At 42.1% G+C, this 21631-nt stretch overlaps 1 protein-coding gene across 2 annotated transcripts in view; it reads left to right on the top strand.

Moving 5' to 3' along the window:
* The window catches only part of ppm1h (protein phosphatase, Mg2+/Mn2+ dependent, 1H), a 33729-nt gene extending 21178 nt beyond the window's left edge, over positions 1-12551 (top strand). For both annotated transcript variants that reach the window (XM_039808562.1, XM_039808563.1), the window contains 4 exons: positions 3644-3707; positions 6655-6762; positions 10171-10322; positions 10678-12551. In XM_039808562.1, the coding sequence (XP_039664496.1) occupies positions 3644-3707; positions 6655-6762; positions 10171-10322; positions 10678-10825 (472 nt within the window). In that variant the 3' untranslated portion in view covers positions 10826-12551. The remainder of the gene's footprint in view (positions 1-3643; positions 3708-6654; positions 6763-10170; positions 10323-10677) is intronic.
* Positions 12552-21631: the final 9080 nt, after the last annotated feature.

Raw genomic sequence — 21631 nt, 5'->3', positions numbered from 1 at the left:
TGATCAAATATATTATAATGCACTGTAGTGGGCCTTGTTCCTGAATAATGAATTGCAGTGGATTGGAAATATAAAGTGGCATTGAAGGGAAATACTCAAGGACAGTAGAAGTACCTCAGAATTGTACTGCAACACAGTACTTGAGAACCTGCACTTAGGAACATACTACCACTGGTTTTTGCTCTTGTTATTAAGTTATTTAAATATTGAAGTTCTCTGTTCTTGAAGTGTTTGAATTATGTCTACCCCCTGTGGAACATGTGCTGTTCATATGTACGTGCACTTATGCATATATGAGTAGGTGCAGGTGACTGAGGAGAGATTGTGTTTTCTTCCGTGCAGTCGTGTTTTGTGGCGCCGCTCGGTTCAGCAAATGTAGGTCAGTCAGCCTCTGTGTTTCTTATTGGGCCCAGAACTCTCCGCCTGTCGTCTGCCTGCTTACTGTCTCCGAAGCGCAGACTGCCTGTGATGTATTTTTAATCCGGTTCTACCCATAAACCAGCTCTGCTTATTTCATCCACACTAAGTCTGGGTCTTAAATTAGGACCCTGTCAGCCGGCATGGCTGATTGCTCTGATGTGCGTGACTTAAATGTGTCATCTTGTATAGGTGCAGTTCAGACACTCTATAGGTACAGAGGATTTTTTTTTTTTTTATATCTCTGCAGCATTCTGTCTGTACATGTACACTCTCCTGTCAGTGTGTGTAGCCAGAGTGCCTACATGCTGCTTTGCGTGTGTGGGTGTACACTGGCATCCTATTCACTCAAAGGCATCCGTGATCAAGGCCACACTCTAATGAAGGAATACAGGCCTGCAGCCCACCTCTCTCTGTCTTCCTCCCTCGCTTTCTGAACCTCCCCCCTCCCTCGGCCAGTTGGATACTTTGGCGTTGCAAACTGTAATGGTGGCTGTTGTCCAGGATGGCAGGCGGTTTTGTTTGCGAGACGTCCCAGAGTGATGAATGTGGAGCGGTCGGCCGTGTCCGACGTGATCCAAACACCAAGGCAAAGCACAGCCAGTCAGGCGGAGGGAAGGTGGGGAAGAGGGTGGGGGCGCTGGAGAGGACAGAGAGAGGGGGGGGGGAAAGAACAAATGAGAAGGAAATTGCTTAAAAGACAGAGAGAAATGTTAGCTGCAAAGATAGAAATAAAGATAAGAGTTGAGGAAAATGCTAGGAAGAAAAATGTTGGTAAAATTTAAAGAATGTGAAGAAGAAAAAAAAGATGGTGTGTAAGCCACATAGGAGGGCAATGATAAATGACAATGAACGGCGCTCAAGCTGTCTGCCTTAAATGCCCACGCCCACCAGGGTGTCTGTTCTCCTGATCCTACAGACAATGAATGTGAGAGGAGAGAGACTAACACACACCTTCATCACTGTCATACATTTTTACTCCCTCTCCTGCTCCTCCATCTCTTCTTCTTTTCTTCCCTTCTTGTTGCACTATGCCTTTGTAACGATATGCCTGATGCATATAGATTATAATTTGGAGAGTTGTTGGGCCAATGCCATTAAATCTGGCCTTGCTTTGCTCCTGAAAGCACCACTCAATTTCCGGAAAAGCCCATCAAGGTTGGCCAAAAAGTTTATTTGAACCCAACTGTCAATTGCACCAATTTGTGTGACTCATCCGGTGCTGAAACAGGCCTGGCACAACGTCACCTTAAAGTGTGTGTGTGTGTTTCTCTATCACCCATCTTTGCACCGAGTGGAGATGACATCACTCCTCTCCTGCCCGTCTCTCGTCACCTGCAGAGAGGATGATACAACCCCCCTCCTTCGCTGCATCCCTCTCTTCCTCTCCCCTCCCCCACTCACTCTCTCTGTCGGTCACACTCTGCAACGTATCAGGCGGCCAAACAGGCCTTGAATGTGAAAGCGCTCAGTGTTGTGGTCAAACAGTAGAGCCCTTGAGCAACTCTCCTCGCTGTTTTTGGACTCTGTGTCCCAGATCGGGAAGCAGGTATCATAACAGGATTAATGTGTCTCTCTCTCTTTCTGTCACACACTCGTTATCTCAAGTCTGACAGAATGGATTGGCTGTAAACACAAGTCTCCGGAGGAAGACTGTCCCAGACAGCAGGCACTGAGGAGTTCATCCAAGACATCTTTGAAATAATGACATAAAGAGTATGTCCCAATGTAGTAGTATTTTTAAGGAAACTAACACTTGAAGGTGAAATACTCAAATGAAAGAAGTTTGAAGTGACTTGGCAGCAGAAATGGTGTTTCCCTTTAATAAATAGAGAGGGTGAGACCTGCCCCAGTTTAATTAGTGCCTCTTTTAATGCTCAGTTTAAGTTTTACATCATCAAACTGCTGTTTTAGAGGTTTTTCCACACCATGAATATTGCAAACATTAGTGAGGAAACTCTTCTACAAGAGTTACAGCTCACTGCTCTGAAGAGTCTCAGGCTGCAAACTGTATTTCTGTGTTTGTGGGCTGCGTTCGCTCTGATAGTCCTCGCTCTGCACACTGTTAAAAAAGTGCTGAGTGCAGCAGTATAGCGCTCGCCTAAGGTGGAAACATATGGTCTCTCTGAGTGGAACCAGCAGTAATGTAAAAGCCATCCTGGTCCCTGCTAATCTGCTTCGCTGCAGCTGAAATGCATTGGATAAGGTGTGTGGGGCAGGCCTGGGTCGTTTAATATTTGCAAATCAACACTTTACATTTGTTTTAAGCAGCTTTTCTTAAAAGCTGTTTATCTTTTAAAATGTTATTTTTCAACCAAGTCACTTCAACCATTCACTTCACCATTTTTATGAACATTTCTTCCTTCCTTACCTACAGTCTAAAGGCTAAAATAAAGAATAACCTGTATTTCTAATTGGTATTTGATCTAGGTAAGGATGCCAGATTTTTCTTTTCGTAGCACCTGGTGTGGGTTTTGAATGGAAAACTTTGTCCTGGCAGCTCTTCTGGAAAATGGCTCAAATCTGTAATGTTTCTGGTACTGTATAGTGAAACAGCTGTTCCTCTGAAGTAGAACTGTATACTAGCTATGAGCAAGAGTACTGGGTTTCTTCACTGCTAGTTTCTGAGTTACAGAATAGAGGTGAAAAGTGTATCTTAAGACTTGGCTTGAATACATACAGTATTACAGAGTCTTTTACCTTGTACTGCAGCGCTGTCTGGTCCCGGTCTGAAGAGGTATATTATTCATTAGTTGGGGAGGTTTTAGCAGCGCTCTGAGAAAGGGGGAATGTAAACGTGGATACTCTTGCATCATTCAGCTGCTTTACACACACACACACACACACACACACACACACACACACACACACACCCACATACAGCAAACTGCAGCAGACAGTCATACAAAACCAACAGCAAACCAAGAGTGTCTCATACATCCATAGACGTCTCTCTCTTTGTCGCTAGGGAGACTTTTACAAGATCAGTAGAGGGAGAAAAAAGGAGAGAAATATGCTAAGGCGCTGTCTCGTTCCCCGTGTGATGTCTGAGTGGATTTTCTTTCCTCCCTGTCTCTCTTTTCCCTCCTAGCATACTCTTTCTCTGTGTGCCAGTCGGCTCAGCAGCAGGGCCTGCGGGGGCACGGGGCGATGTATCTTCAGGGCACGTGTATGCTGCCTGCCATAAACCAAAAACCCATTAAAGTGTCCTCTCTCCTCTGTGCAGGGCGTATAAAACCATTGAGGACGATGACCTAAAGTTTCCCCTGATCTACGGCGAAGGAAAGAAGGTAAGAAGTGCTTGGTGGCAGCTTGCTGACAGAATTACTCCCACGGCCTTGTGTGCCTCGCCTGTAATCAAAGCCCCCCCCCCTCTACACACACACACACACACACACACACACCCGTCACTGTGTGGAGGAGCCAGCTAGTGCAAGGCATTCCTGGCCTCTTTTTCCACAATTCACATCCTGCACCAACTTATGGCACAGAAAATATCTCTGCTCTAATGGACATAATTTGTGCTTTTATGTCCCCCAAGCAGGTAAACCAAAGCACTAAGACAGCTAGGAGCCACCCGTCGTGATGAAAGAAAGATAAAAAGTGTCCAAAACTGACATATGTTATTAACTGGAATATAATGCCGCTAAGACACTGACTTGCAGGAGAATCATTTTAGTGTTTTGACACGCAACACAAAAGAAAAGGTCAAGCTCAGCACACTGTTCATGACATTTCCCTGAGTGATGCTGTACATGTGGTGGTGTGCAGCATTTAGTCCTCGTTGCATTGATAAGGTCAGAGAGGAAACATGAGAGATCTGAATGTGTTCTCACTGTGGCGTTCTCCAGTTTTCTATTTAATTCAGACGGAGAGTAGATTTATGTTTGAGTGATAACTGCCGCAGATGTCACCCCACAATGATCTCTGCCCGCAACCACATTCAGGTTTACCCCTGCACAGTTGGCCGTGCCCACGTCGAGTCCTCTCCCTTTGAACTGAGGCGTGGAGATGGATGGCTAGATAGAGCGAGGGGGCTTTGTACGAGGGAGAGAAACGCCAGAGCACTTCAAAGCCCGGCGCGCAGCCTGCTGGGCCCCAACGCTCAACAATTAATCCCAGGATGTTTCCCCTTCTCCGCCGGAGGAGCTTTGCTGCCACTTTCAAACGCTCTCCCTTCTCTCTCCCTCTCTGTGCTGCATACTGATCCAGGTCCATTCCTAACAGGCCTCACTTGCCCTCGTACTCCTCTCCCCCGGCCTCATGTGCCGCCCTGTCTCATAAGCTGTACAGTAGATTCAATTAGCCCAGTTCCCCAGTCCTGTGCCAGCAGCCATTTTTAGAGGCGGCGGTGGCGACGCAGACAGTAGGAATCAAAAGGAGTTTTGCACAGCTTACAAATGAGTTCGATGGCGTCTGGGGCCCGGGGAATGATCATTAAGCACTCCCAAAACTGGAAGATGCTGACGATGTTTATTAGCCTAAATGCTGCTCATCCATCCAGATAAAGATTCCCAGTTGGAGTAGCCTGTATCCGTCAGTGAAATGTCACGAGGGTGACATGTCATGCAGGTTATTCTTTACAATTATGAGGAGGGATGAATGCAATAGACTTACAGAACTAAGGGCTAGATTTATCAAGCCGTTTGCGCCTGTTTCCAGGCGCTAATTGGTCGCAAAGACGGACGTAACCGATGCGGGCTATTTACAAACAGGGCGCACTTGGGTAAAATCGCAGATTGTCTGCCACATGAGCGAGAAGAGACAAGTTGCGCTTTCAATATGCGTTCGTGGGAGGGTCGTGGGGAAAGTGGGAGTTCCACCCAAAAAGGTGGGAGGATAAGCGCAAAGTGCACCTAATTATATATTCCGTTGTGTTTACAAAGACTGTAAGTAAGAGCGCGCCTCTATTCTGCGGGGGAAATTCTCCGCCTCTTAAAAACAGGTCTAAACCAGCCGCAATCGAGTTTCCTAATAGATCTTTATGCCGCTGGTGAAATGGCAACAGTAATTTGAGCAAGACGAAGACATAGGCGAGACTGAAAATATTTTTAACACAAGAATCACACTTTGTCAGTGAACACAACATCATTTAGCGTTACAGATCAAGCAGCCATGTAATATTAGAGTTACTGGAAGAAATCAAAGATGAAATTGAATCTCTCACTCAGCGTTCACATTACATTCCAGCAGTTGTTAAATTCCTCGCTACATTACAAATATTGGCATCAGGATCATTTCAAACAGTCATAGCATCAGCAGTGGGAATATCGCAGTCTGCACTCAGCCGTATCATAGCTCAAGTACCACTTTGCTACAGCGCAATCTACGGTATAGTGGGCGGAGAAAGACGCTGATTGCCTGATGGGTGTCAGGGTTGATAAATACTACGCAAAATGTGGAAGCATAGCGTGCGCTATTACCGAACTCGCTTAAACAGACGCAGCGCAAACTGCGCTAGTGTTAGTAAATTAGGCCCTAAGTCTTAACTTTATCAGGAGGGGTATATATATATATATATATATATATATATATATATATATATATATAGACAGACACACACACACACACACACACTTCAGAAACCTGCCTGATACAAACATTAGCAGTTCATTAGAGCAGTTTGGGGTCATATGATGTGCTCAGGAACACCTTCACAGCAGTCAAAATGTTCTTCAACTACTTAAAACGCCATACTGGACATATCAGACAGGTTTCACAACTCTACTTCTATATACACTTAACAGATCATTCCAGTTTATTAAAACATGGGTCTTGGTACTGTAGTGTTGGCCGTCATTCCTACAGGTAATTATTAACATTACACTCACCAAGTTACTTGCTTAGACGTAGCAGCGCAGTGCCATCACTAAGAAGAAGCCAGACGGGGCAAGAAACACGAGCAGTCACACAAGAAGCCTCGTGCCACGCTGTACGAAGCACACACGTTTTGCTGTGCATTTCGGCTGCACTCACTCACAGGGTTCCCTCCAGATGAAATTGTTTGACTAAAACTGTTGGTTTATCTAAGCATCTCTTGCCCCGTCTGTATGTATTGTAGCGATGGGACCATGTCCCCACATCTCAGAATTCACTTTGGCAAGTACGATGTTATCATAACCGATGAAGAAATGAGACCGGAGTTCTAATAAACTCCAAATATCCCTAAAGAGTTGGGTGTTACTATGTTTGACTCAAACAGAGGTTGCGCTTTACATGCTTCCTGATCTTTTGCAGGCTCGTGTGTTGGCGACCATCGGGGTCACCAGAGGTCTCGGGGACCACAATCTCAAAGTGCACGACTCTAACATCTACATTAAGCCCTTCCTGTCCTGCTGCCCAGAGGTAGGATCCAATTTGACTGTTGTCCTTCATTATGTCTTCCTTCACAGTGTGTACAGAGAAAGCACATTTTCTCATTCACATTATCCTTTATACACAACTAAGAGTGTTGCTACTTCAAGTTTGACACGAGTTTCTAAGTAAAGCCAAGCAAATTCTCCAACGGTCACTTCAAGAAGTGATTTCCTACATTTCCACTGTTTGAATTGAACAGTATCCATCTTCTAGACAAGATACATTTTCCTTAGAAAAAAAGGTGGATAAACCAATAAAGGACACACACATCTTGTGACGTATTTGGTGAAGAAATATGCTTCCTCTTCTCTGGATTTGATCTGGTTTGATTGTTTAATGTCCAAAAAGTCAAAGTTGTTAAAGTAAGGATAAGGGGATGATTGTATTTTAAGGATTTCTGCTACCAAACTCAGTTGTTGGCTGTTGTTTGAAAAAAATGCTAACCTGTATTATGGGAATGTGATTCACATTATCAATAGCAGTGTGCTAACAGTGTGGTGGACCTTTCCTTTTATGTTACCTCATTACCTTGACCTCCTGAAAAAACTAGGGCACAGAGTGTATACTGTAAATATACACAACATAAACAATTTAAAATGCCTTTAACAGTCCACACTGTGAACTAACGTGATCAACGTGCACATTAACATTCCACACCAGCCGTTGTTCTCAAATAGCTCCTATCCTTCCAAGTGTCTAACGCACATGATTGCAGTAGTCACGAAGCCCAGGAATTTAATTTAATTAAATTTTCCTAATTTCTAATTTAATCTTTAAATCATTGCCCTTTGGGATTGGTCATATTAAATCCAGGCTCTTTTTTTGATGTATTTCTTTTCAGATTTACTTTTTTTTTACTTTTCAGATGCTTGTACATTTGTATTGTTTCAGATAAGGGTCCAAACACATTCTAAGTATTTGTAAGACATGTCAAACCTGAGCATTAGAGGTCTCGCTGGATGTTAAATGCAGGAAAAACAATTATTATATAAAGAAATGTGTGGGAGAGTGACCTGCAGGGATTGAAAGTCCTAGAAATAATGGCCGTTACAGAGGGAAAATTGGCTAAAAGCTAAACTTGACACTTGAGTCATCAGATCATCATGAGATCAAATATGGGCGTTCAGCAGTCAGAAACCAAACGCTCTAGTCATCACCCCTCCTCTAGGGATAATATGTTGCTGTTGAAATCTATATTTTAGAATTGATTCTAGGAACTGCCTCAGTCCTTTTCTTTCTTTCAAAGCTTGACTTAAATCACAAGGTTTACAACCACTTTTCAAGGTGTGCTCTTTTTAGCAGTAGCCTCAGCAGTAAGTTGGCGTGTCTGTTGTGACTAGGCATCTCCCTCACGGTAGCCAAGGAATTACTTGAAGCGACCAAAGTAACCAAAAGTTTTTTACCAAGTCCAAGGTCTCTAGGTGTTATTATGCTTGCTTTTTCAGAATATGCTTTTGCTCAGGCATAGGAATTTGAGAGATAGTGCCATACAAGAGTTGCCATAGTAACATTTCTCTTTGAATATCTTTGAAAGATTGAGGCCATCAATAACTTCTAGAAAATATTATAGAGAGAGAGAGAGAGAGAGAGAGAGAGAGTGTGAGAGAGAGTGTGAGAGAGAAACATTCTTACATTTTTAAGGTATGTGGTGCTGAAAAAACACTTCTATATATGGATATAGCCGTTGAATTTGTAGTCATGTTAGCAGTGTGACCCTCGGTATATGTCAGTCTGTCCACTACTTTGGTTCAGACTGAAATATTGATGATGAATCACATGGCAACTTGATTTACACTTTTCTTCCACAATGCTCACAGCTGGATAAAAGTAAAGCATGTATATATGTGTGTGTGTGTATATATATATATATATATATATATATATATATATATATGTATGTATGTATGTATGTATGTATGTATGTATGTATGTATGTATGTGTATGTATATATATATATATATAAACCCGAAAAGACAGGACAGGGACACATTCAAAGTTTTCGCAATTTTCCGGACTGACTGACCTTCATTTGTTAAAGTAATGATGGCCACTCGTTTCTCTTTACTTAGCGGATTGGTTCTTGCCATAATATGAATTCTAACAGTTGTCCAATATGGCTGTCAGCTGTGTATCAACCTGACTTCTGCACAACACAACTGATGGTCCCAACCCCATTAATAAGGGAATAAATTCCACTAATTAACCCTGACAAGGCACACCTGTGAAGTGAAAACCGTTTCAGGTGACTACCTCTTGAAGCTCATCAAGAGAATGCCAAGAGTGTGCAAAGCAGTAATCAGAGCAAAGGGTGGCTACTTTGAGGAATCTAAAATATAAGACATGTTTTCAGTTATTTCAAATTTTTTTGTTAAGTACATAATTCCACGTGTTCATTCATAGTTTTGATGCCTTCAGTGAGAATCTACAATGTAAATAGTCATGAAAATAAAGGAAACGCATTGAATGAGAAGGTGTGTCCAAACTTGCCTGTACTGTAAGTCATTCAGTATGAAAAAAGCATAAAACATGACTAATCGACTAAAGAAATCTAAGTTGACTAAGACCAAAATGACCGATTAGTCAACTAATTGCGAAGAGGGAAGCTCTCACAATAAACATCTACATGTTTGTACAATGTATGTGATTTCCAGTAAATGTAATCTATGTGATGTAACTACAAGGTTAGCAGTAGGGCTAACCCATAGACTGCATAATATTAATGGACAGAGCATGTGTGACGTCACCCATTGGTTTGTGGAGATCTGTTATGAGTCGTCGAGTTTGCCGTTACGGGCGCAGCCATCGTGGTTGCGGATGTGACGATTTTAGACGAGAGGGAGGAGTGAGGGAGGAGCCACGTTACATTACACACTTTCACTGGCAATCACATCATAGCCACGGCCTAAAACACGCCCTGCTTTATCGCCAATTTTAAAATCAACAAGACCATAATTCAAAAAATGAACATCATTCTGTGTTGCAGAAGACTTAAAACCAGCGATTGAGACCATAAACTCATTATGAAAATGTTTACTCAGGTAATAAATCAAGTGAGAAGTGGGTCACTTTCTCCGACCTCCTTTTGCAACCGCACGTGTCGCCCCCTGCTGGAATTCAGATAGAATTCAGGTTTAAGGCACATCCTCATTTGCAGCACTTGGCCGAACCGGATGCGTTGTCCATTAATATTCTACAGTCTATGGGCTAACCACTTTGGAGTAATACATGAACACAAGTCGGATTAAGGGGTATTTTCCTGTTCTTCCCATTCTGCCATATACATGTAGCCATTTATGTGACATTTTCATAGGAAATTCAGTAACCGGTTTAAATGATTCCTAGAAACCATGCACTTGTCAACCCTTGCTAATCCCCTCCCCCCATATCACCTCCAGGTCAAGGTTTACCCTTTGGCACAGTGCGAGCATGGAGCTGATGACGTTCTGGTGCTGGGAACCGACGGTCTGTGGGACGTCCTCTCTAACCAGGAAGTAGCTGAAGCGGTCACCTGTTTCCTGGCAAACTGTGACCCCGACGACCAGCACAGGCACGTTCACTCATCACACAGCTGCAGCCGCCAGTCAGGGCTGAACTTCCCCTCACCCCCGTCTTATTTGTAGAGGATGAACGTTTGTTATCTTGTTGTAATTATGCAAATTTCCAAACATTTAGACAAGTCATTTCTCTGATGTCGAGGAAAAGATTGTTAATGAGGCGCTCAGACTCTTCCTCTCCTGTGAGCTTAGTTTCCAAAATTCACCACAGTATTTTCCGATTTCTTTCCTGCAGGCAGATGTACTTAGTCAAATAGTGCGCGTAATGATCAGATTTGAACATTTGTCTGATTGTATAGCACCGTGCTATGACTACACCTTAATCATGTGTCACTTTTGTTATGTCAGGTACACAATGGCAGCTCAAGACCTCGTAATGAGAGCACGAGGGGTGCTGAAGGATCGAGGCTGGAGGATATCCAACGACAGATTAGGCTCCGGAGATGACATCTCTGTCTACATCATTCCCCTCATGTACGGCAACAAGCAGAACTAGCCAAGCTACGTAACTACAACCACTACCGAAACGTAATCCTGCCTTCTGCAACCCCCCTCATCCCTTATACTCTTTTTAAAAGTGCTTTAGTGTGGATGTCCTCCTCTGCTGAGGGATCCAAGATGTCTCTGGTCAGAAATGGGATTTTTGTCCAGGCTGTTTTCCCCATAATCATCCTCAAACAGGATGATCTCTTTTTGTCTGGTCCTTTTTTTATAGAAAAGAAACGTGAAAAGAGCTGTTGAAGAGAACTGTTTGTTTGTTTTTTATTTGATTTTTCTTTTCTTTTTTTATCTCGAGGAAGCCATCATGAACCTTGTTGTTGGGCAATGCCTAAGGTTGAGAGCATAGCCTCTCATGGATGAGATGTTAATGTGCATCTCAGGATTGCAGTTACTAACTTAATGCACAATATTTATAAATGTGAAAATGTAAATACTCCCAAAGCGTAAAACATTTGATAAGTGTGTTTGGTTGAACACCTGTACAGTGTAAAAAAAAAAATAAAAACTAACCCGAAGACTGATGTCCTGCATATACAGTATGAATCATGCCTCCTCTGTTCCATGTATAGCTTTTAAATTAGCCACGTTCAGTCGTCTGCAAATGGTAGTCTGCTGTCCAAAGAAACATTTGTAAGCCTTCTCTAGACAGTATTTCAGCTTGTTCTCCTGATGCTGAAGTTGCTATTTTTTTTATATTTGCACACCTTGCATTGCAATACTGTACTAATTATTAAATTTTTAAAGAAAACGATTTTCTTTGGAAATGAAAAAAACACATCAGTGTAGAATATACACTAACAGGAGAAGTTCCCTTCAGGATTTTGGTGTCAGCTACACATGACCCTGCTCCCATCATAGTATGAAATAGCCCAGATTTAAGAAGAAAAAAAACAAAGATGTCTTTCTGTTGCACTCATTCGCCATCAGCCATCTACCTCATAATTTCTTTCTCCTTTTTATTGTATTACGCATAACACATGTTGTCATTGTCCTTATTGAGTGGCTGTTTGTATGCTACATCAGGTGCATCATCGGTTGCTTCCATTAGTGCCATTATTCTGTTACATTGTTTGTGATTTGCTCCAGTACCTGCAAGATTTGGAAAAAAAAATGTTTTCAGAAAAGCACTGATGGAAAAAAAAAATAAAAAAGAAGCCTCACAGGAAACTGTGATCGCTATAGGGTTGTACCAAATATATATTTTTTTATACATATGCTCAAAAAAACCTTTGTCATGAGCTCATGTTTACCTTTCCTGAATATTGTCCCCATTAAGATAAACCCACCCTTATGAATAGCAGCTGCCACTGACAAAGAATTGCTCTGATTTTTAATGTCTCAGAAAACGGAGTAAAATCACTGCAGACAATTAAATAGACAACACTTACCTTATGTGTCTACAATCAATGCTGTTCCCTAATCGGTGGGTTTCCACATTTTAGTTTGTTTAGTTTTCAGTTTCTACTAATTGTGTGCAAATATTGTATCATAACTGCTGTACTAGTGGCTGAAGCTGGTGAAACATGGAACAGAGTAACTTAATTTAAATGTAAAAATGTAAATAATGTTTTCAGTGGATACTTCTCTCCTTTCTTTTACTGTGAGTGATGTACGTCTTACTGTAACAAAAGACGTACTTTGTACTGTTTTGGAAACAATGAACAGTGTAAAAATGGTTTAAATGCTCACTTTTCTGCTCTATTAAAAAAAAATACACACAACTCTGCTGTGTTATTGATTCAAAAGTCAGTGTACTCTGTATAGTAGACAGAAGAAACCGATTGAATGTTGATTTATCCTGGCTCCAGGAAGCACTTAGTCTGTGGGAGTGAAGAGACAAATGGGGAAAGAAAGATGACCTAACATTCAATGTCCTTGCCCAACAACAGCTGTGTAAGCAAATTGACTTTTAGTATAGTATTTTAAAGCTTTCATGGATACACTTTTTGTTGAACCTAAAATGTAAGTCTGTAGGAACTCTAGGCATGAATATGTGCAAACTCCCTTACACTCCAGTAACTGTATAGAAAACGACCATCACCACTCTGACAAACTGTGTCAAGTGAGTCCCAAAGCAATATGATGAAGGGTATCAGTTCACAGAATAGCCTGACAGAAGATTTCATGGTGTAGGCTGCTGTGGGGGGCGTAATTTGACACTGAAACACACACACACACACACACACACACACACACACACACACACACACACACACACACACACACACACACACGATGAAAGACAGCTTAATAACTTGATAAAAAAGTGCATGAGATGTGCGTCTCCATTTCAACTGGCCTTTCATTTCAATGCCTTACTTGAATAAGTAAAAAGCGGGTTTAGAACAATGAGGAATAACGTCATTTTTTTATGAAACTTGGGCAATACTTTAGTGATACTTAATTGCTGCGATACCAAATAGCTGAAATACCTGAGACCAACGATGTAAATCAAATCACAGGATGAAGCTTTGACAGTTCATGACATGATGAAGGTATCATATGAACAATGATGCATTCCATAGTCCTTAGAGTAGTAAAAGGAAACCTGTATTCCTCCTAGTACTCAAAGGTTTTGTGTGAAACAGCATATTGTATTGTTTTCCCCCTTTAAAATCCAGTATCTTGGGCTTATTTTGGGGTGCCACTGCTAGTAGTCAACATGTTAGCCTTAGAAATAAAATGTTGGCTACTAGCACCGATTTTGCATTTCTTTCCAAAACTGTATTCTTGTTGTTGTGTGGAAATGCCTCTCAAACTAAATAAAGACCATAATGTGGCACTTAAAATGTGAAACCCTAGTAACGGTTGGAGTGGGGAAGGCTTCACACTGCCAGCAGACATTTTGACCTGTCCCTAGTAAGAAAAGCACAGGTGTTGCTAATAACATTAATGATGGCTCTGTTATGTTCAAGTGTCCCAGTAAGTCACGGCAGGGTGACAGTGGGCCAGCATGCACAATCCCAGGACGCTGACAACGGAGCAGCAAAATGGAATTCAGCCATCATCATTTAATATTTACCTCTGCACTTTTTCTGACATGTCAACGTCTTCTGTGAAAAAGGCCTATATGGAAGATCCTTTTGTTTCTTTCATTCCTTACAAAGCATTTTGTAACTCATCTTGAAAATAATACTTTAAGGTATGAAACTGGGATCATGACAACTGTAGCATCAGTAGGATCTTTCTTTTTGGAGCTGTGGAGATTACGTTTCAAGCAGTCCACACGCGTGACTTCAGTATCAGTGAGCTTCATCAGCGAGACTGTTTGCACCGGAGACCAATAAAGAAGCACTGCTGCAAAATACAACTTGAAGGACAAATCCGGCGCAAAATGAACCTAGGGGTTAATAACACGTGTGTACTGAGTCGACCGTTCTCTGGGATATGTTTTCACGCAAACCGCTAATTGGCTTATAACGCTAGTCGTCGGGGCATGGATAAAGTAAAAAAAGAACGACGAACGGCGTGCTTGAGCTAGGTTACTGGTTGCACGGCATTCGTCGCTCGACTGGTCGTGACCGTTTTCCCAAGATGGCGCCCGCTCGTATACGTGAACGGTACTCTTTATTAACTATCTTTTTAATAAACTGTCTGTACACTTACAAAGTTCTCAACGCTTCGGTTTACATGTAGGGACCCTCATTATGCTACCGTGGAAGTGTGGTGCTATTTTGAGCCTTGTTTGTGGTATAAAATAGCGATTTCTTTTAACTTTACCCCAGCCCCGACGACTAGCGTTATAAGGTAATTAGCTGTTTGCGCTAAAACTGGTCACAATCGATTAGCATGAAAACATATCCCAGAGAACGGTCGAATTCGGTACACGTGTTATTAACCCCTAGGTTCATTTTGCACCGGAATTGTCCTTTAATATGTGCAGGTAATTTTGACCGAATTTTAGAACAGTAAACAAGGTTCTGTGGCCTTTCCCATTCATATAAACAAGTGCTTTGTGTTTCTTTAACCTTATTTTTTTATTGTATTACCTTATCCATGGTTTTATATTTTTCTTAGTACAATTTGGAACTTTTGATGTCAGAGCAGAGACCCAGGACAGGTTTATGGACCATATAACAATTGCAAACAAGTCGCTTGATTCATGTTATCTTACCCACACGTTAAGATGAGGGTATAAGTGCATCACACACATACATACCTTTATGAATGCTTTTGCACGCACACACACTCAAGACGATCATAAAGTGCTCTTGTGGGAGTCTTACACTTCTGGGTGCTCTGCAGGAGCTGGAAGGCCATCTGGTCCCCACAGGCCAGCGCCGCATCCTCCTCCAGTCAGGCCAGCACTGATCTGGCACTCCACTCCTACTCTCCACGCACGTGTGTGTGTGGTCCAGATTGGATGACGGCAATGATGACATGGTCATTCCTGTGGGCGGCTTGTTTTTCCAAGGTTACACCACTCCCACCCCACCCGTGGATAGATCTGAGGGAGATGCTGAGTGGGCTTGCAGCGAGTTACTCATCTCTTATACAAAGTGAGGCGCTGCTGGGGCCAAAGCCTTCAAGCCTCCTTTCAGAGGAGGATAGATTGAAAGAAATACTAGTGTTTATATTTATTTTGACATGGGCTTTTTTTTTTATTATCGATTTTTCTGCCAACCATTTTCTCAATATATATAGTTTTTTGTCCGACTAACAGTTTAAAACATTATTCAGTTCATTGTATAGTTAAACAACAAAAGCAAATCCTCACGTGAGACGCTGGAACCATCAAATGACAATTAATCACTTAGGAAAATATTTGCTAAGTATTTCCTGTTGATTGACTTATCAGCAAATTGATTAATCATTTAGTAGCCTATACAAAATGTCAGAAATTGAAAGATGACCATCACAATTTCTCAGGGCCCAAGGTGCCGTCTTCACATTGCCTGTTTTGACTAACCAACAGTCCAGAACCCAAAGATAATACTATTGATTGAAAGAAAACTAATCGGCATCTGTTTTATAATCGATTAATCCATTTATGTTTTAGGAAATAAATACTGAACATTTGATGGTTACCAGTGCTTAAATTTGACAATTCAATATTATATTAGACAGTTTGATGCTAGTCATGGTCTTTACATTACGGTTACTTAAATTGGTTGTTTTTTTTAACTGTTGGTCAACAAAACAACACATTTAATGACTGAATCTCCTTAATATTTGGCATTTTTCACTGTTTTCTAATGTTTTATTGACTAAACTATTAATAGATTAATCAAGAATGAATTGTTTGTCGCAGCCTCTTACCAGCAATCACATTTGAGAAGCTGAAACCAGTTTGGCATTTTGCTTGATACTAAAATTGTTGCACTTTAATTTTCCGAAGATCAACTCATTAATATACCAATTGTTTAAGCACTAATTCCAAACATGTTGCGTTACAGAGGCAGCATGCGTGAAGGTATTTGGTGAACACAGAGCACACACATGACGGCCGACTGTCCTGTCAGGACGAGGGTGCGGCTACTTCAGCAGCGCAGCTGTGATAGCCATCTGAACGGTCATTTTTTACAGGGGGCTCGAATTAACAGCTTTAGGGCTTCAGCTGCCTGAAGTATGATTTATCTGCGGCCAGGCTCAAATGAGAGCTTTGACACAAGATGGATGAGGACATTGGCTGCCTCCGAGCTGCTCACTGGTCCATAGGCTGGCTCGCTTTAAAGTCAGGATGATAAATGATATTTGGTTTTACCCTGGAGGCTGGACTACATGCATTTCTTACATGAAACACTCTTTTTTTGAATATATGAAATGGAGACCTGTAGGACTCAACAGGCTCGACAATAACCACAAGTCTCATGTGTGGTTTGTTTACTAGGCTGCATATTCTGCAAAAGAGCAATACTGCTTTTCACCCTACATGTAGCTCTACATTGAGTAGCTGGAGTAGAATTTATTGTTTCAAATCAGCAGAGATGCTAGTGGGCAGAGCTGTGACCCGAGATGAACATAATGCTGCCTAACACACTATCAAGTGTGAACTAATAAATATTTCATGGATGTCTTCTTGGAAGGTCAAACGCAGGATCCAATCTTCAGTCAGTCAGTCGGTGAGCGCTGTGCTCTCATCTGGGCTGTCGGGGGTCACTCTGAACCAGTGGCGATTTTAGACCCTTTTTAAGGGGGGCTCAAGCCCCCCTAAATTTCATCTCAGCCCCCCTAAAAATTTGAATAACAAAAAACAAATCTATATTTTTGTTTTTTTTTTGTTTGTGAACTTGTCTGTTAGCGACAGAGGGCAAACAATTATAGGTTCAAAGAAACAGCTTTAATATCCTGTGTCGCTGTTGCCAATGCTATGCACCTGTAACCCAGTCACGGAAAGTTTCATTTTTTATTTATTTATTGTTTACACCTCATTCTCATTTTATTTGATTCTGGTGGTCCATAAAAGGGACTTTTAATTTTTTCACGTTCAAAATTTTGCATTTATCCTCCGTTATAATAATAAATACATGTATTCATTGTTATCCAGTGAAAGTACTGATTTAGCAGGGGGGTTAACACTATTGCAAGGCACTGTATCCGTGCCACAATCTCATTAGGGGCTGAGCCCCCCTAAAGGTCTGATCCTAGAATAGCCCCTGCTCTGAACTCAAGACTGCAGCCGCTGCGCGGTTTCATCGACCCAGGCTGCCTGGGCCCTGCAGCCAATCAAAGCTCATTACCCATTCCGGTCCCCACCCCCATCACGAGACCCCTGACTGCCCATACTAATGTGATACAGCGCAACCAGATGCTGTTGGGCAGCAGAGGGAGCATTTCAAAAAGGTTAACGCACAACGCATGACCCACATCAGCACTGCACTCCCAGACCTCTGAGGACACCACTGCTGAAACGCCTGTGGGGGGGGGGTTAGGTCACGTGGGTGCGTGTCTGTGCACATCGTATAGTTCAAATAGGCACACACCATGCAGATTTAGCATAATAATCAGATTACTACTAGAACGGGGCCAACAGCGCTGCACATATTTGTGTCTGGGCTCTGCTCTGCATAGAAGAGGTGTTTAAGTGCAGGAAGAGCACGCACACGCACTCTATCTGATGGTATGTATCAGTATCAACAAAGAACGCCGGGGAGAGCCATAAAGCCAGCTTGTGTGCATCAGAGCAGTTGTATTGTAGGATACCTCTGTGGGCAGCAGGAGCCACGTCACTCCTCTCCTCATAGCAACAGTGCGGTTGACCTACATGCTTTCTACACGGCCCACTCCGCCTGAGGTGGTGGAAAACTATGCAAATCCATATGAGATATCGACTTCCTCGCGCATTTTTAAATGTGCATACAAATACATTTACAGCTAATACATACAAGCGTTCTCCTCCATAAAGGTCTAAATCTCACATTAGGTTTCTGTGCAAAATTAAAACTGCATACAAAGTGTTCTCCACAAGCATTTACTATTTTATTGGACGAAACATGATACATTTCTCAAATGGCTTCAGCTCAAAATGCAACAATGTAACAAGCCATGTTCCGTTTAAAAGCGGTAAATTACAGCTTTAAATATAACAGGGCGGCTAGCTGCGACGCTAGCGGTGCGCATTACCTGTTAAAACCGTCTAACAGCGTTGCGAGCAGGGCTTTTTCCTCGGCTGAAGTGGAGGCACCAGCACTAGCAAGGCAGTAGCTTGCGCAGTCATCTCCATAGCGGGCAGTGTCACAACCCAACCAACAGCACAAACTACTACCTCAGCCAGTACATGGTGCAAATGCGGGACAGAGACGAAAACGAGGATATTAAAAGAAAAGACTAAAAAAAATATATCGTACTAGTTAAAGAAATGAACCGTCTCAAAAACAGCGACATTCCCATGCAGCCGAAGACGACCCGTCCGCTCCCGCTTCGCTCCTCTTCTGTGCAGACTTGAAATAAGAGGGGAAACCCCGCCCAAGCAGACCTGCTCCCTCCGCTCTCCTCCTCCTCCTCCTCCTCTTCTTCAGAACAAACCACAAAACGGCCCATTCCCCTCATATGACCTACTGAATAATCCGAAACTCGGGCACGTGGACCTCAAGGGGACATTGAGAGAGAGCCGAGGGGTCCCTAGAGCACGCAGGGAAGGCTACCCATGTAGGCACTGAGCACAACGATTTTAAGTGTAAAAAGAGGAGTTTTCTATGAGCTGTCCCAGTTGTCAGCTTGCTATAACCCCACCTACTGTACAGTGCTGACACCAACTTCAACGCCTGACAATCAATGTTCAAAATATTCTCTTTAAAATGTCCCTCAAGCTCAAACTCTGATAACATATTACCACCGGGAAATAAATATATGTTGTAGCCTACTTTTGTAATACCACTCCTTAATAAACAATACACAGTATTAATATTATGTGGTGGTATTTTGGGAATGAAATGTGCAAATGAAATAATTACGAATCATTAACAATAAGGATGACAGTATTTTTGTCTTATGCTTTTGAGACATTAATCAAAAGTGTCGGCCACATTACAATATGATAATCTTATAATGAAATAAATCCATTAGAACTAATGTAAAATTCCAGGTATCTTGTGCACAGTTTTAAATTAATTTCCCTGTGTGAACTGCTTTGTTTCTCAGTCACAAACTCACAAATTCACATTTAGTAGTGATGAAGAGCCGGTTATTAACCCGATTCGTGTCACTGAGCCGGGAGAATCGAGTGCCATACGTCAATGAACCGACTCACTCCTGTTTTTTACCTCATTAGCGCCTCCACTGGAGTGGTGGTAGAATCAATCAGGAAATGGGCTACCACGAGCAGCACGATTCATTGGACCGAAAGAGTTGTTAAGAGAGTAGAGACCGTGCACCCGGCTACTGCCGAGAGTCTGCACTGCCGAGAGTCGAGACCGAATGTAACAGTTAACAACCGAGTATATAAGCAAACGGTTTGTCTAACGGTTCTCGGCAAGTTTGAGTTATTAACCAAGCCTTGTTTCTGATGCATCTTAGGTGACTGTGTTCGGAAATTCACACATTATTGATAGGGAAGTGCATCACATACAAATACACGTTATCTTAGTTATGTTAAGTTAAATGTTAGAGAAGTGAATGTTACAGGCTGTCACGAGCAGACCGGGCGGGCACCCGGCTACTGCCGAGACCGGGAGTAGCCGGATGCCGCAGCCGCAGGCACGTGAACCGTTGACCGAATCTATAGACTCGGTTCGCCAACCAACAACTGTCCGGTTGAACCGACTCGCGTAAAAGAGCCGGTTGTCACATCACTAACATTTAGCAGGCTGCATATTCTTCACAAGGGGAAGCGGTTCACCAAAAGCACTTTTCCTCTTCGGTCCCCCTACAGGTTGGAAGTGGAATTGTCCATTACTGCTGTCGTAACGTCTCATCATGTCTCTTTCGAACTACAGATCCGCAACCCGATCTGGCAAACTTGCATAGTGCGGTTTTAGCCGATTTAGCAAAGCGAATGCAGAAGTGCCGTTCACCCGGTTACGAGTTGATGAACCACTGAAACGATTTTGGAAACATTTTAAAAAAGGTACAAAGAATCTTTGGTGTTGCTTTAATATCAGACCAGTTCTACACATGCCGCCACCTACAGGCAAACATAGTAGCGGCTGCAATTATAACCCTTGCACCACCTGCAGGAAATAGCAGTTGTAATTGCATTGGTTTTATTTTCATGTTTTTATGGCTGCCGTTTTGTTCTGTTTGTGAGGGTTTAAAACTTGAGTTAGTATTTCAATCATGGGACTACTCAAGGGCCTGTGGTTGAATCTAATTATAGGATCCTTCGAGTAAAACGCCTGAAGACCCTCGATACACACTGCATAAAAAAATCCTGAGAAAAACATGATGAAAGAAATATAATCAATTAAAAATGATTTGTTAGTGCATCGCAACAAATTTGAACCGGGATCACTTTGATAGACTAGAATAGGTTTATGCCTATGGTGCTGGTGACATTTTAATCGAGGTTCAGCCCATATTATATTGATACAATTGTTATGATGGTCTTTAGATAAAACACTACAAATATCCTTTTGAAACTAGAAGGGCACTCGCCATGGCACTGGGCGAGGCATGCCCCATCTTAGGAACTCATATTTACGATTATTCAGACACCACAGGAATGCATCACAAATGCTGCTTCTCAAAAGGTTAACGGAAGTGAAAAATAATTTGTGTATCCGCCCCATGATTCGGATCCGCTCTAAAATGTAATGGGTTTGTACTTGGATCATGCTACAGCCTTCCACCAAGTTTCATGAAAATCGGGCTCGTAGGTTTTCCGTAATCCTGCTGACAGACAAACCAACACACACACAAACTGACAAACCGAACAGACTACAAAGTAAGTATTTTTTCCATCAGGGACATCACATTTTGAAAAACGGGACTGATATTAATAAACAGATTTTTTTTTACAATGGTACGAGAGTAGCTTAAACATGCATTGTAACTGAGCACACTCAAAGCACAGAGCTGATCGTAGAATTGTCCCATTTATTTTATACAGACAAGTACATCCCTTCTCAGATGGCTGGCTAAAGATGACATGGAATGTTACAGTAAGATTTGTTTTCTTGCATAAAATCCTCACTGTTGAAAATGTTGCAAAAGTCTAAGTGTTCATTTTTTAAGATCCTTAAAGCCCCGGTTTTTGCATTTTTTTTGTTAATTACATCATCAACACTATCACCACACACTGTACATCGACTCTGCCTCATTGGGAGAATTAAACAAACTAAACTCAGAGGCAACACTGCAATTTGTTTTTGTTTTTTTTATCTCTGGAGTTAACACAAGAGTGCAGTCAGTCTGTATGAGAATG

This window comes from Perca fluviatilis, chromosome 8, assembly GCF_010015445.1.
Source record: "Perca fluviatilis chromosome 8, GENO_Pfluv_1.0, whole genome shotgun sequence".
Taxonomy (NCBI): Eukaryota; Metazoa; Chordata; class Actinopteri; order Perciformes; family Percidae; genus Perca; species Perca fluviatilis.
The sequence above is the reverse complement of the archived record's forward strand: the minus strand, read 5'-3'. Positions and strand labels throughout refer to the sequence as shown.